Genomic DNA, 16,346 nt, shown 5'->3' with positions numbered 1-16,346 from the left:
GAATGTTCTCTCTGTGTCACTCTATTCATTTCCATTAGAGTCGCATAGATATACAGATAGATAGATATCCCTTTTCAGTCGGGCGACGCTTTCGTAATTGGTTCAAGTACTACTGCAGCCACAGAATCAGAGAATCGAATGGAAACTGTACTTTATCGCCAACAATAAGTTATCAAATCCCAAAAAACCAGCTGGTTGTTGCAAACGGAAACTCCTTTTCATCTCTAGATTTATTTTCGTGCTCATCTCCGCTTGCCTCCTTGCGTTCCGAGATTTATCAAACTATCTTCGGGCATTTTGCATCCCTTTGGCGCATCGCATCCCTTTGCTTCCTGTTGGAGACGAACATCTCATCTAACTCGGTTCATCTCCGCCTGTCCGTGGAGATTTTCCTTATTGTCTATACTCTAACCTGATGTCTCAATTGGGTTACATAATTGTTATGTGTGGCAAGGTTTCTATATAAAAATGGGTTCTAACCGGTTCCGTTTTAGAAGATTTCGCTGGGGATTTTCTCATAAAAGTTGCAGTAAGATAGATAGTAAGATAGAAGAATTCTTATCGATAACATCTAAAAAAGTTTTTTTTTTAAAGAAAAGGTTTTTATTTGGTAGACCTTTAAATGAATAATGGTAATATTGAAATTTCATCTTCAAGTTAAAAACATTTTATCTGAAATATCATCTAATCAAATCTAATATTTAGAATCAAAATAATTCATTTTAAAACAGTAAAAGATAAACTTATGGTTCAATAAATCTACAGTTTATAATCGTTTAACTTCAGAACCGCTTCCTTTGTAAGGTCTACCCTTGTTAGTTCAACTTTTTAGGGTATTCCAAACTTCGCTTTGGTCACACACATTGTCTCCCCTCCTTTCCTCCCTTCATTTCCATTGTAATGGGTCCGAATTCAAAAAGTCGACAACGCGCATATTTTAAGAAATCATTTCTTGATTACGACGTTTGAAAACAATTTGTCTTTCACTCTTTCGCTTCAGTTCTCAGCTTTTGGTTATTTGGTTACTTGCTTTTCTATATACATATCTATTTACATATACCCAAACATAGATACAGATGTGTTCGTATAGGGGGTTTTTTGTTTTTGTGTGTGAGATGTATTGTGTACTTAGCGCAAAGTTGTCTGACTTGTTGAGACTTTTTTATGCATTATTCTAGCGCCCATTTTGATTTTTTTATTATTGTTGCTGCGGCGGCTGTTTCTATTTCTGTGGCTTTTTCATTGGCTTTCGTTAAAAAATAGACATGGGAGTTCTTACGGAGCTAAATTGATGTGGCTGTCGTTTTTGTCGTTCGTAACTTACTTGGCTTTTGATGAAAATGAATTCATAATATGAATGGATGTAGACTTACAAAAGAAATTTTGGGGGAAATATTGATAGAATTTCTTAAGTGGAAGTGATTTTGATATTCAGTGGGGAGGGATAATGGTCTTCTCTTAAAATGATTGAATGTTTTTTCAGTTTAGTATCTGTTTTCTACACTTTTAATAAGAAATTGGTTGATTTTTCCTTTAAAAATGTCTTACAAAGACTGTCTTTAAAATGGGATTGCAAAAAAAAAATTAACCCCATAAAAAAATTAAGACTATAACTCTTTAACAACTTAAAAAATAAGACAATTATTTTTATTATTAAACGTTTCAAATTGTAGTACTTTTAAATGCACTTTGTTTTAGGGTAACTTTAAAGTTCTGTTCTTAAATCTTTATATGAGAGTCCTTTTTACTCCTTTCATTAACAAATTTTAATGAAATGGCGGAGAAAGGGAGAAGGCAATAGCCGTCACAACAAATGGCAATAACACCTGTTGAAGCCACACACACGCACACACAGACACGCGCCGTCGCATCCACACACACACGCACGCAAAAAGGACAATAACATTTGCTCACGTGTTGAGAGGAAGAGAGTGGGAGAGGCATCCGAGTGGCATGAGTGCAAAAGGGAAAGCAACAGAAGCTAAACACATGTCTGCAGGACCCTCTCTCCTTCCACTGTCACTTCTCTCTCCCTCTCTCTCTCTCACGAAGAGGTGAGCGTGTCCTTGCCTTCGTCCTTTTTGTCTCTGTTTTGTTTTCGCTCTTCGCCCGTGCGTGTGAGTAACATGTGCATATATGTATGTACATTCGTGGCCATAGGTCAGGTTCAAAACCCGCCTCGGGTTCGAATTCAGGTTAAGGATCAGGATCCCGGTATATGGATAAGGACAGGGATATGGGACATTGGCAGCTAAATGCCACTAAATATGCAGCATAATGAAACTTGGCCGAATGGCATGTGTCCTCTCGTTCGCAATTCCATTCCAAAGGTGTTGCAGCCTGTCACAATATTGCGTGCTCCTTACTTTCGTCCTTTTCTCCTCCTGATGCTGATAAGAAAGGACCAGTCAACGGCGACCGCAACTGTAAAATGTCAACAGTTGGCGACCCAGGGAACACATGTCGAGATGAAGAAGGAACCCAGGGACGTACATAAACATGCCAGAGCAAAAAGTGTGGGGCAATAATGTGCAATGTGGGACAACCCATAAACAGAAGGAGCAATAACTTAAGGGGTCCAAGGGAGCAGAGCTACGGAATTATTAGCATTATGTCCTGTCTGAGAAAGTTTTGTTTTCCGCTACTTTAGATATACGACATGAAAAAGTATACTCTTAAGATTTAAGGAAAATATTTCCGATAACTAAGACAGTCAAAACATTTCTAGTAGCTTTTTTTAATACACAAGTTAAAAATCAAACAATGATAATATACTCCACTAATTTTCACGATATGAAATATATGAAAATATCTCTGAAAACTAAGATAGTCAAAACACTTCTATTAGCTTTTTATTATACATAAGTTAAAAATCAAACAATGATAATATGTTTCACTAATTTCCGCGATATGAAAAAGTATACTCTTAAGATTTAAGGAAAATATTTCTGATAACAAAGATAGTCAAAACATTTCTAGTAGCTTTTTTTAATACATAAGTTAAAAATCAAACAATGATAATATATTCCACTAATTTTCACGATATGAAATATATGAAAATATCTCTGAAAACTAAGATAGTCAAAACTCTTATAGTATAATAAATAAGTATGTATAATAAATAAGTTAAAAATCAAACAATAATATATACAAAATACAAAATCAAATAAAACTTTTATACTAACATTAATATTAATAAAAAAGCCCAACATAACCCTTTTAAAAATGAAACAATTATCAAAATAATCGTATAAATATTATTTTTAACGGAGGTAGTAGCACAACATAAACTGACACTACGCTTTGAATATGATTTTCATATTCCAGGTAAATGACAATTTCTATTATTGTAATAGAACAATGAAACACAAATCAGCATACATACAAAACTATAATAACAGATCCGGAGAAGACAATTTCATGATGTTCAGCTCACTAAACCTGAATAAACGCCCAGCAGTCGTCTTCCCAAGGGTGCAGATTATGCCCGACTATCAAATAGCATTTCCGATCCGAGATCAACTGTACCCATAATTCCATACATAAGTATAAAATCGCACGCAAAAACTGAGACCGAAACTAAATTTGAGCTGGAACTGAGACCAAATTGTAGTCGTCGTACACCCTAAACCTAAAACGCAGAACGATTTCAATGCTGACTACCTGAGCCATATGATTCGTACCTTGAGGCATTCGGATTTGTTTTATTTGTAGTTCATTCTGTTGTTTTTGTTGTAGCTCATCATGTTCCTGGTAAAAATTTTTTGCGTCTTGTGCAAACAAACACAGACTTTCAGTCTGAGCAACTGGGGAGAGATAACAAAAGAAACACGTTATCCTTTTTTTCATGTTAATGGTTTATGGTTTCCCTGTTTTGGTTATAGAAACAGGAATAGGAATAGAAGTTGGAATAGGAATAGGGCGAAGAAGTGAATATAATAAGAGCGTCTAGTGCCGGGGAATCTCTATTTCCATTCCTCAATTTTGCGACTCATCCCCGTCTTAGGATAAACGCTCACTGAGAGAAAATCTGAGAAAATAAGTTAACAAGTTCCTAAATCTATAACAAGTTATTATCATTGGTAGAGCAGACTTAATGGAATCGTATTTAGTTTGGAAACAGATATATTTTTTTGTTTTAATGGTAAAGAAAATAATATAATGTAGTATTTATTTTCGGACTGAAAAAAAACTTTAAAGAGAATTACTTGAATAAATAATTATATTAGAAGATCGACAAAGCCATTTTTTTCCTCAGTGTGGCTTAAAACACGGAGCGTAAATCAATGAAAAAATGCTGAAAAGCCAAAATGCGTCTTTGTTGCCCATGTTCCATTCCATCTGCCTTATATGCGTAGTTTCAGGAACTAGTTTTTCGCCATCCTTCGTCTTGCAAAAACTGCGCAGCTGTCTCGGCATAAGTCCTTTGTTTGCAGATTATAAATGCGTAAGAGTACGATCCATAAGTCCCGGAGTGTGTCTCAGTTTCTATTTTAGACTAGGGAGATTGAATTACCATTTGAACAGGTGTCCCTTTCCTCTGATTTTTACTAATAATGCAATCTCCTGTCGAGGCTGCAACCCTCGCACAGTTTTGAAGTCCTAAATCCAGGGGATGCTGCAACTATTATTAAACAAATTCAAATCTCTGGCAATGACAATATTTGAGCCAGTCGGTGAAAATGGGTGGTGGTGGTCGTGGAAGTTATGAAAAGTATCTACGCATCTGCATCTATAGACGTCTAGTCGGGTAAACTGTACCCGCTCGACAATTTGAAATTCAAATCGCAGCGGCGTTGAAAGCGTATTTCAATTTTTCCCCCTTTTGTGGAGTGCCCGGCAGATTGAGAGATTGCCAAATCACATTTCACAGAGCTCGGCTCTAAAGTTAGGCAAATGTATTTACATATTTAGCCAAGAAGCCGAAAGGAAAAAAAAGTGACACAACACAAAGATACTTTTTAGTGGCAGGGTTGAGCGAACAAACCGGCATATAGATACAGATACAAACACAAAGATTCAGCTTGAGTGGAGATATTTACCCCGAGATACGCTGCAGAATGGGTTGCCCCTGATGATGATGATGATGATGATGGGGGAAGGAATAACCAAGGCAATAATCTAATGTATTCAAAATTATATCTACGCACAGTTCTATGTGAATATTTGTATATTTATGGTTTTTCGTATAGCTGTATTAATGGTCTAAAAATTCTTGATTACCATGAAGCCATTTGAATTTGTATTTTGCCCTCAGATTTTTATTAACGAACTTTCTGGGAACTCTTGCACACAGCCCACCGCCCTCTTCCGTTCTGTTGGCTATATAGAAATCAGAAATCAGAGCCATTGTCTTTTGGGTAACAAATTTTCCATCAATTTCTCCGCCCTTTTTTCCATCACGAACCGCGAAGTACACCCTTGACAGAAGGGGGTTGCTACATATTCCCAAAGCTATTTTGAATTCGAGTGTTTGGGGGAAAAGCCAAAATGCCGAAATGATGCATTAAACTGCTGAAAGATGTGCGAATTAGTTGTGACCAGTTGGGAATCGTTGGGTGGGAGGTTATAACCCTGAAGTCGAGTGAAGGGGAGGTGGCTATTCCAGTCTGATCGGTGAATTGAGTTGTTGAACTGGAATGATTGCGTGAGAAGGGTCCTTGGGATGGTGCTAAGTTCAGAAAAGGCAACATTTGTGAGGGGATGTTGTAAATTAGAAACTAATATCAAAATAAGAACTTTACTGAATTTAGTGTTGGAGTGTTCTTCAAAAGATTTGATTGCATAATATATCAAAATAATAAATTACAAAGGGACCCACGTTTTTTAAAATACAATTTTCTTCGGGAGTGTTTTTTAAAAGATTTTATTACATTATCTTCAAATGATATAATACACAGGAAGAGACATATTTTAAAAGAAAAACGCTCCACACCTAATGGGATTTCTTTCTTATCTAGCCTGAGATTCCCGGCTCTGAAAGGAGTCCTTGGCCCTGCCTAGAATTTCATCAACTAAATGACAGGCATCCGTCCCTCAGAGATGACTCTCCCACATTGTCATTGTTCAATGTGCATGGCAACAATAATTAATTTTCCCAAATCCCGATATCAGATTTATCTATGGAAAACGTTTTAAGCCTCCCCCCTGACCAAAGAAAACGAAATGAGCAAACGAAAACCGAAGAACAAAAATGAAAAAACGTATGCGAACAATGAGAGATATTTTTAAATGGAAAATTTCGTATTTAATCCTCACTATGTCCCATACCTTTCTCACACATCCATCCGGCTATCCGTGTATCCATCTATCTGTCGGCTTGCTCTTAACTAACCCAACCTTAGAATGCCTCAGATATTTCGGTTTTCAGTTTTCAGTGGTTGTTGTAATTCATCACCTACAAATCAATCATTTTGACGAAGCAACTCACTAAAAGAAGAACGTACGAACCGAAAGAACAACGAAATAAAAGGAATATCGCACTAAGAACGATGCGTATAAAATGCACACACACACTGGGCTGGAGGGACAATAGATCAATGCTTCAATATCAAAGAGTCGGCTTGACCTTTTAACGCAACTTTTTTCCAGAAGGTGAGGGGTGAGTCGAGGGACTCGCTATCGGGAGATGCGAGATGGAAGCCTGTCTCAGCCCGACTAATTGTCTCCCAATGGATCACTCTCTGGGATGTTACACAGGGAAAAAATGTGCGTAATATTAGGTATGATATAGGGCCTTAAAAGAATATTTTTTATAGTTTTAAATTTAAAAAATCCTGCTAAGATGCCTAATACGATTTCAAGATTTTCAAGAAATGATATAGTCATTCTAATCAGTTCAACAAGACTTAGTTTCCAAAAGCACCAATGTGACATAATATAATATATATTAAAAGGTGAAGTCCTTAACTATGACATTGATGAGCATTTGGCTATAACCACTTGGGAATTTTAAGACCAAAACTGACAATTTGTAGTTATTTTATTAGAAAGGGGTTCAATCCTATTTGTAATGCAACCTTTTTTCTCTATGTTTTTTTTTCTCACTGGATCGCTCTTTATCTTGGACGCATGAAAAATGTTTTTATTCCATAGATTTATGTAGATAGGCCTGCGAAGGTGTGGTGTAGGTGAGCGAGTGCATGTGTGTAGTGCATATTTGTCTGTGTACGGCACTTAATTTGTTGTTCTTGTGTGCTGCAGCATTTTGGTGTGAGATTACGCATTCTGAGTTCCCTGCCTGATCTTTGACGATCCTTTCAGAATTGGAATTCTCATCTTGTCTTGGCTTAGTTTACAATGCTCTTTTGATTAGGCCACGAAGGTGGCCCCCCTCCCCTGCCTTCTACCCTCCTCGTACGTGATTGGTATTATTCATCACTTGTCCTTCGTTCGTATATCCTATCGTTGGCATTTGTTTCTTCGCATTCTGGCTTATCGGGCAAGATTTGTTTAGGCACACAACCTTGGCAGTGTTTAATTAAAATTTTAAGTATGCTCAGGTAGTCCCGCTGCTTATTTTGGTATCTCCTGTTTGGTAGGTAGAATCAAATATTTTTTGAAATTTATTTAGTTGCCACAGGAAGTCGTAAAACATTTGCACGCTTGCTGACTATGATTTTCCTGTCCTGCTACAACATTTTCTAATTGATTTTTATGGATTTTTGTTCAGACATTTACAGGACTTCCACTAAGGGAAAGTTTTCACAATTGAAAATGGTCGGGAAGGGGTGAATAGTGGGCGGTTGGAGTTGGAATGGGGTGGGGTTCCAAGGGGTCAACAGCCAAAAACTGAAAAGTTTTACGTAGTCTCAACAATGAATGCAGTCGATAAGTAGTGGCATAAGTACGATTTCATTTCTACACACACAGTCGCATATTGCCAGAAACGAGAACTGAGCAATGGAATCGGTTTTAATTTTACCAGACACCGATCTATAAAGTGCCCTTCGATGAAAAATTCCATTTTATTTTTTGGACTTCGTGGAAAGAATATTAAGTAACTTGTTATAAGGGAAAATCAGCTTTTTGTAAGCACAAAGGTGAAGCCGTATAGTTTTAAGAAATTACAATTCTACAGAAAACAAGAATTTGTAAATGATGATAAGTAAAACCGAATAAGAAGATCCCATTAAGATCCTAACGACGTGTAAGATTTGTATTACAATTTAGCACAATTTCTCGTATATATTTTGCTTCAAACTAAAAATAAAGTTGTTTATCAACTGGAATGACATGGTATTAAGGTATTATAAAAGTATAGGTAGACAAACCAAGTATTAACGGAAATTTTGAGAATACCATTGTGAAAAATAAGTGAAGGTTTGTAGGATGGTCCAAATAAGAAAATTTAGATGGCATATTTCAATTTAAAACCATAATTTTTTAATGGGTAAGCCTTTGGGTTCTACCCAACAAACTCCTAAAGTTAGGGTAAAGTCAAAAGCTTCGTACTCCTCCACCCTTCAAAGGAGACCGAATCTACTCAAGGCACAGCTGTTGGAAAAGAAGCAGAAGTTGGATAAAAGAGGCGAGCAGAAAAGAAAGGAAAAGAAAAGGACAGCAGGCGGCAAAGGATGAGGAAGGAAGTGGAAGTGGGCTTGGGGATGGTCTCGAAATAGTCATTGTAATAAGAAAATTTTGATTTCATTTTTAGTATTTGTATAAAATTTAATAACGCCGCACAAGATGGCTGACTTTGCAGGGCAAGAACAACAAAAGAGCGAGCAGGATGGATGGAATGAGTGAGAGAGAGAGGGGTGGCATGGGCATGGGTATGGTGGTGGGGTAAGGGTAACTAAAACGCTTAAAACACACAATCTCGTTTCGGGTTCGGTTGGGATTTCGGGGTTACGCTTAAACTCTAAGTACATTTTAACTTAACTGCCTTTTTTGTTGTTGTTCTTTCGTTTTTGGTTTTTTGTTAGTTGCTCTCCCCTTTACCCGTTCTCCCCTTTCCATGGCGAATTGTAAGGCGAAGGGCAAAAAACCCAGATGATGATGCCGATGCCAATGATGATTATTACCGTTGGCTTGGGGGTGGGGGTTTATCAAGGGGTGGTGACTTGGGTGGTGGTTCCTCAACTTCTAACTTGACTTGTGTGTATGTGTGTGTGTGTGTGTGCGTTCGCCTGAGTACAATTATAAATTTTTGGAATTGTTGTAATTTAGTTTGTTTGTTTGCCAGTTGGATGTGCTAGCTGCTCCCTCTCGCTCACTCCTACAATATCCCTCTCTCCCTCTACTGGCTAGTTCGAATGTATATTTGTGCTAGGGGTTTTCCTTTGTTATATACTAGCTTTGATTGCGTCCTGGCGAGTAAGCGAAGCAGGCACTTTGATACCCATCAATTAGTCAGGGGTTCATTGAAACCCTATTTAGGCTAAGGGATGTGTCAGCAGCTGCTGTTGGGTTATTGCCCTGTTTTAAAGGGGCTTGTAGTTTTTTACAGTACTTATAAGCTTATTTCTTAACATTTTATATTGGTTCTGATGGGTCTGCGACCCGTATTTTACTACTACCCGTATAAGCGTTTTTGAAAAACTCAATTTTCTTCAAATATTCAAATCAATATCATTCTAGTTTATGAAGCTAGTTATTATTATACTAAATACATCGATTTTAAAGCTTGTAATAATTCAATAACACAAATCTGTTAAAAAAAATTTTAAAATGGCTTGTGGGGTACGTTTTCCGAAACGAACCACCCAATTCTATAACACCTTTACCCCTAGTTCTTGAATCAAGTACGTAATGATTTCTATAATACTCTGATAGGTTAAGTTCTTTGAAAATGTTCCCACCTTGACTATGGTATGCCGTATCCCTAACGTAACCCCGCATAATCCCTTACCTCCTGTCACTCAACTCGATGGAACTCCGGAATACCAGACATACCCTTTGACACCCTATTCATAACGGGTATAAAACTTTTCTCCTAACTGCGATTTCCAGTGCGACTGCTGCCTTTGCTGATTATCACGATAAAGCATAATGATTACATTTTTAGTAGAAGCCGCTTGTGAGAGAGTGGAGCGAGCGGGATGGCAGCAATTGAAAGTCCTGCGAGTGCGAGCGAGAGTAATTATTGTTCGCAAAATGTCGGAGTTTTTGAACTTGTTGGGATTTGGATTGAAATTGGGTTTAGGTTTGGGTTAGGGTTTACTATTTCGGGTTCGGGTTCTGGGAGGGTTGCTATTCTATTGCCTGGCTGGGCTGTGGAGTGTTAGCGGCATTGGCTTGCACTTGATTAATTGCGATTTATGTATATGCGATATGGAACTTTTGTGTGTAATTACGGACGGGTTGGTTACTGTTATAACGGTCGTTGACATGAGGGTTCCTTTCGAATCATTCGTTCGCTGTGAAATTCGAGCAATAAGCGAGGTGATTATGTAAGGAATAGTAAAAAAAATAAATAAAAGGGGGAGGGTCCCTGAGAACTCCCAAAATTATGCTATGCAGCTGCAACATCCTTCGCATCTTTTCTTTTTTTTTTGGAATAAAGATATATATTTTTGCTGTCTCAGCAAATAATTCAGTTTTAATATTTGTTGTTTTCTTTTTGGTGGAGAGAGCACTGTTGCTGTTGTTGTAGCCGCATTTTTGCTTTTTGTTTTGCTTAGTCCGTTTGGTACTCCCACACTTCTCGAGAGAGAGAGTAAAAGATACGAAGAGAGATACGGGAGAGTGGGAGAGGAGAGAGAGCAAGAGCAATCAGCCAAGTTAAAGTACAATTCCCGCTATTGTCCATTACTTTTAACCCACATTCAAAGCCAAATAATAACGCACACCAAGAAACGAATGAGAGAGCCGCACTCTCGTCAGCATGTTTCGTTTCTTACCCGAAGTGGCACACGAACGCGCTTCGGCTCTCTTTGTATCTGTGTGCGTTTGTAAATTGATTTTATTAGTTTTTCGTTGTTGTTGTTGTTGTGTGTTTGCCGCTGCCGCCGCCCCCAGCGCAGTCGGCGTCGACGGCGGCGTCGGCAGAGCAGAATGATTTTAAAAAATTTTTGAATTGTCGGCCCTTTAGTCAGTAACTAAACGTGCAGCAGTGCGAACGCGCGCAGCGGCAGAAATTCTTGGCTTCTTTCATCCGGCGTTCTTCCCCTAATCAATTCGCCCAAAAGAAAACCCCGCCACTAAAACACCCGACTAAATACAATTTTGATATATCGGTTCTCGAGTGCTTACACAACCCAGAAAAACCAATTTACCAGTGTGAACATGTGCAATTAGCTTGCAGAAACTACAAAAAACCAAACCAAAACAAATAAGAAAACTTTTAAACTCCTGCTTTTGGGATTATCAACAAACAAAAGAGAAAACTTTTCGCAGGATTTGTGAGAAGGATAACAAACGCACACAAACAGACAATCAAAATGGTAAATATTAAGCTGGAATAAGAAAACCAAAGTATTTTACATAGATCTAAAGCGGTGATATACAGTCTGAAAAAGGGTTTAAATATTGTAGAATGTATCTTAAAGATACAATATTTCAACAGTTCTAATTGAATATCAACATCTATATCCAATGAGACATAACAAAGAAGATATCATGGATTTTACAATTCCATAGCATTACTTTTTAAAAATTCTTACAATACAATTCTTACAATTAAGTAAAATATCATTTCGCCGGAATAATAAAAAAATATTTAATTCATTAATGCTTATAATCTTTACGAGTAAATCAAGTCACTGTAACGTTTTAAAATTCTAAATTCAACAATGTTTAATTCAGGGAACTCTATGAAATACTACGAATTACATAGATTCATTCATTAGCTAACAAAACCAAGACCGATAACGCTAAAAAATCTCTAAAATGATTATTGCCTAATATAAACGTTCTAGTGTTATATTTTCATACGCCCCATGAATCAGCGCGCACTGGCTAATTTCTATTTTATTAGCCAAGTTTGTGTGACTTGACTGACACTCCTTAGTCTTAGTCATTAGCCAACTCACAAATGTCTTGGTATCTTTACCTGCCATTTGTGTGGGTTAGATTGCATATTATAGAGTCAAATAAATGAGATACCGATGGAGATATTCCGATTTAGAATTGGCGAATACTTTTTATTTGGCACGCACTCGACGCTGCGACGTACATACAAATTTAGCTTAATCTCTTTGCTTGCATATTAATTTCTGCTCAATATTATTGGCATCGGTAATTTCTATAATTTCCGGCGCTGCTGATTCGCTTAACTTAAGCGTACTGCACCCATAAAAGGCGACTCTGATTTGTGTTTCGCGATTTATTTGCTCTGGAAGCCATAAAGCAATAAGCTATTGACGTAACACTTCCGTTTCCAAACTAATATAATTTCGCTGAATTTTAAAACCACTCTAATATAATCACACTCGCGGAGGATCCCCAGTTTCCAAGCAACCGACAAGCGAATATATATGCATGCCAGAAATTCCAACCGTTATCCCTTGGGGTTTCCTAAGCGTTTTTCAAAAATGCTCTTAAATGCCCAATTGATAAATACTAAATCCGGATGGACCCCTAATGGTGTACCAACAATGCTGATATACTGTACTAGATTAGTCGCTTGGAAAACAGCTATCTACAGCTTAATATTTTCTTAAAACCCCGGAGTTTGCAGCATGACTAAGTGGTGTTAAGAGAAGGAGGAAGTTTGAAAAAAAAAAGAAAATGATAAAATATGCCAAGAATTCTTATATCACCATGGGTTAATCCAAAAGAATTCGCTTGCAAGGGCTCTTCTCAATTGTCAAACATTTTTCGCAATCAAATGGTTATGTATCTGATTTTCAAATTAATCGTAATAAGTGCAAAATATGAAGAAAAATGAAGAAGAAAAATTGTGGTGTGTTTGAGAAATATTGAAAATGCTGCGCCATATGTGAGATACATTTGTATCTGTATCTGTGTGTGGATGTTGGCGGGATACAAATAAACTTTTGGCACATTAAGAACGCCGCAAAATGCGAAGAGTCAGCCAAATATGAAATTATGATCACGATTATGATTATGATGTTGTTATAATTAGAGAACAACGAAAGCGAAAAACGATTCATAATTATTCAAAAATTGACTTTAAGCATTCGTCGTCGTCGTAGTGCTTCGCTCCCCGACTTTTCCACCAGCTGCCGTCGCCAGATCGTTCAGATCGTACAAGATCGTTCAGATCCATATGGGCTTTAGTTATGGTCTTAGTTGGGGGCTGCTATTTTTAAGTGCACGCATACACACGACTGCAATTACACTTTCGAGTGCTTAATCACAGCCGAAACTTTTACACAAATCATATTCCTATATAGCCTATATGGCCCACCGCCACCCCTCATTTTCCGATTTCCATTCAGGGCGTGCGCCTCTTGCAACTTTTCCCCGCCGCATTTGCTTTGGTTTTCCATTGAAAAGTCGGGCGAGAATGTGCACGATATGTTTCCACTCAAAACTGAAAATGTTTGAGCGGCAGGAGGAGAGATGAAACGAAAACGACCACATTTGTTTTATTAATTGCCACTCTTACGAACACATGCTCAAGACTCGTGGCCGATAATCGTGGAATACGCTATTTTATATGGCATAATCATAATTGGCCAAAAAGTGGCTGTAATGAGCAATACGAATTGAAAATTACTTGGCTACCCATTTGGACCATGTTGCCGCGGAAAAACCGCTCATTAATTCGATTCCAAATATCAGACTTTTTCACAGGATGCTGTGTATGAAATATATAGAACTTACAGCTGGCAATGCTCACTGAAAATAGAAAATGGCTTGGGAAATGCTTTATAGGATACTAAAATTAATAATTCAATTAACAACCTTAGCATGGGATGTGTAAAAGAAAAAAGATAGAAATTATGGTGATTTCTTAAGAAAGAATGATAAAAATCCTGATATGTTGATATGAGATAAGAAACTCTCAACATATTTCTTGGATTCGCCCGTTTTGGTGAAATTCAGTTAATCGAAAATACCATTCGGCCACATTTGGAGCTTTGTCAGCTGCCAACCCTCTTTTTATTGGCTGTCTATTGAATTGGCAATTATTTGAATTTATTTTTAATGTTCACAAAAGCACACACATGAGTATCTGCGAGTTGGGGGCTGTGGGAGGCTGGGAACTCTTCTACGGCTCATTTTCACCATCTGGAAAGGGATTTGATCTGATTCTCAGTATGTGTGTCTGCATCTGTATCTGCGGTTGACTACTTAATTTCCAAGTGCCATAAAAATGTCGATTTGGGATTCAAATTGAAAGGTTGCCTGCTTGCCCTTATTGAATCATATATGTATATGCCGTTGAAAATAAGTTGTCTTATTTATTGGTTCTATGCTTATAAATATTTAAAAAGCATCGAATGGAAATAAACAATTAGTACACTTATCGACACTTGGAATCGGAGGACAGCCGATTGCGATTGCCTTAAAAAGCCAATTGCTGAAAGGCTTTCGATCGAAATGTTTATGCTAATGGCTAAGGAATTTTCCATATTGATATTAAGGCTAGGGTTTTTGTTTCCAGCGCCGATTGTGAACGCCTCAAATGTCGAATGCAAATTCGTTCCATCACTCATTTAGTTTTCCATAGTTTTCACAGCGGAAAATTAATGCAAGTGTAAGAAAAGTGCCTGTCGCAAACAATGCTTGTCCATCTGTTCATCTGTCCATCAGTCAGTCAATACGGCACTTCCTCAGTCAGTCAGTCAGTCATTCAGTCAAACCAGGCGACAGCCACAGCCGGTTCAGGTTGAGTCACCTTATGTTATGCTTATGTGGATGCCGACTTAGGCCTCAGGCTTTTTATTTCATCTATCGACACATCCTTGCTGAGCCAAAGATGACAGCGTGAATTACCCCTTAGGGAAAAAATATAAAAATATTTTATAGAATTTTAAATGGGTAGATAAAGTATGTTTAAACCATGAAATTTAATAAATTGTTTATAAAAACAATTATTTTTATTGAGATAATGAGAGATAATATTATAAAATATACGATATTTTATAACATAAGGTTTAAAAATGTTATCTAAGTTTACTCCTTTCAACAGTTTTGTTTTTAAAAAACATTTTATAATTTAAGAGCTATTCAATGCGATAAGATTTAACAAATATTATAGAGATTACTCCTTATTCCTTATATTGTATGCGATAAGGCTTAATAAATATTATCAAAAATATTCCAAAATTTCCTTTCAGTTTGCTGATTACAACCTCTAATTGAATTAATAATGGCATAATGCCATTTGCAACATACGATTTATCAAAATTGACTAACCAGAAATGAATAACTTATAATGATGCTTGAGCTTATGTATTCCGCACAAACGTTTCCAATGGGATTTCACGCTTTTCCGGGGCACACGCGACCACCTCACGTGGCCATCGCCATCGCCATCTCGGCGAAACACAATGCCTAACCCCCCGACCATAAAAACCGTCTTTTCAGTTTCGGGACCTAATCCCCCGGCCATGAGTCGAGACAATAAACTGGCAATCAATCAATGCACGTGTTTCATATTTTTTGATATTGCCGCTGACGAGAATTTTCGGACAAATCAGTCACTTGGTCTTGGGTTTGGCTTAGTTATTGCCACATCTTGGGGTAAATAAATGCCAGGGAATAAATGCACATACGTATATAGTATCGAGCCAAAGTCCGCAACGTCACCCGAAAGTCGCTCAATTAGCGACGATTTAAATTTATAGATACGGTTAGGCAATGCATGCATGCCCGAGGAGAATGTCTTAATTAATTTTAATTATTTTCAATGAGCGACTATGAAATACAAAGCATTTCACCCAACTAAGAACGCGACTCGGGCTCTCGATAAGAGAAGCAATTAAGTAACGAATTAATAGCAATCGACTTATAAATATGATGGTACCCTCAGGCGAGTTCTTATGTTTGTTTTCCCTCCATAAGCGAGAATTGGGTATGCCGTTTAACCCGATCCGTCGCCCTCTATTTCCCCCTTGCATTTTTTTTTGGGGAGGGGATAAACTTTTCACGCCACCGAAATTCGTGGTTTAGCATTTTCCAAGCCGCCAGCTTTTCCATGTGTTTACATGCGGGCCAAAGACCCGCTCAACTTCGGTTTTCCTGCTCCCTGTTTTTCCCCCTGATGGGCCATTAATTTATTTGTCTGCAACATGCAAACCAATTGACAATCAAACGCAATTAGTCACAATAATCGTGAAATGGAAACGCATTTTCTGGCTATTGTTCGCCCCGAAAAATATCAATATTATTTGGCCCAGTGATGAGAGCACATCTCGATAGCCTTGAAATGTTCATAAATTATGATCAGCACAGGACAAAATAAATCATCGCAGGTAGCCGATGGGAAA

At 37.6% G+C, this 16,346-nt stretch overlaps 1 protein-coding gene across 3 annotated transcripts in view; it reads left to right on the top strand.

Annotated features, from left to right (window-relative positions):
* LOC119550832 overlaps positions 1–16,346 on the top strand; it is a 41,675-nt gene that overhangs the window by 9,488 nt on the left and 15,841 nt on the right. The window contains exon 1 of one of the 3 annotated variants that reach the window (XM_037859782.1): positions 11,048–11,387. The exons of the other annotated variants lie outside the window; for them this stretch is intronic. Coding sequence (XP_037715710.1) covers positions 11,385–11,387 — 3 coding nt within the window. The 5' untranslated portion in view covers positions 11,048–11,384. Of the gene's footprint in view, positions 1–11,047; positions 11,388–16,346 lie in introns of those variants that run through there. 3 annotated transcript variants of the gene reach the window in all.

Source organism: Drosophila subpulchrella, chromosome 2R, assembly GCF_014743375.2.
Source record: "Drosophila subpulchrella strain 33 F10 #4 breed RU33 chromosome 2R, RU_Dsub_v1.1 Primary Assembly, whole genome shotgun sequence".
Lineage (NCBI taxonomy): Eukaryota > Metazoa > Arthropoda > Insecta > Diptera > Drosophilidae > Drosophila > Drosophila subpulchrella.
The sequence above is the reverse complement of the archived record's forward strand: the minus strand, read 5'-3'. Positions and strand labels throughout refer to the sequence as shown.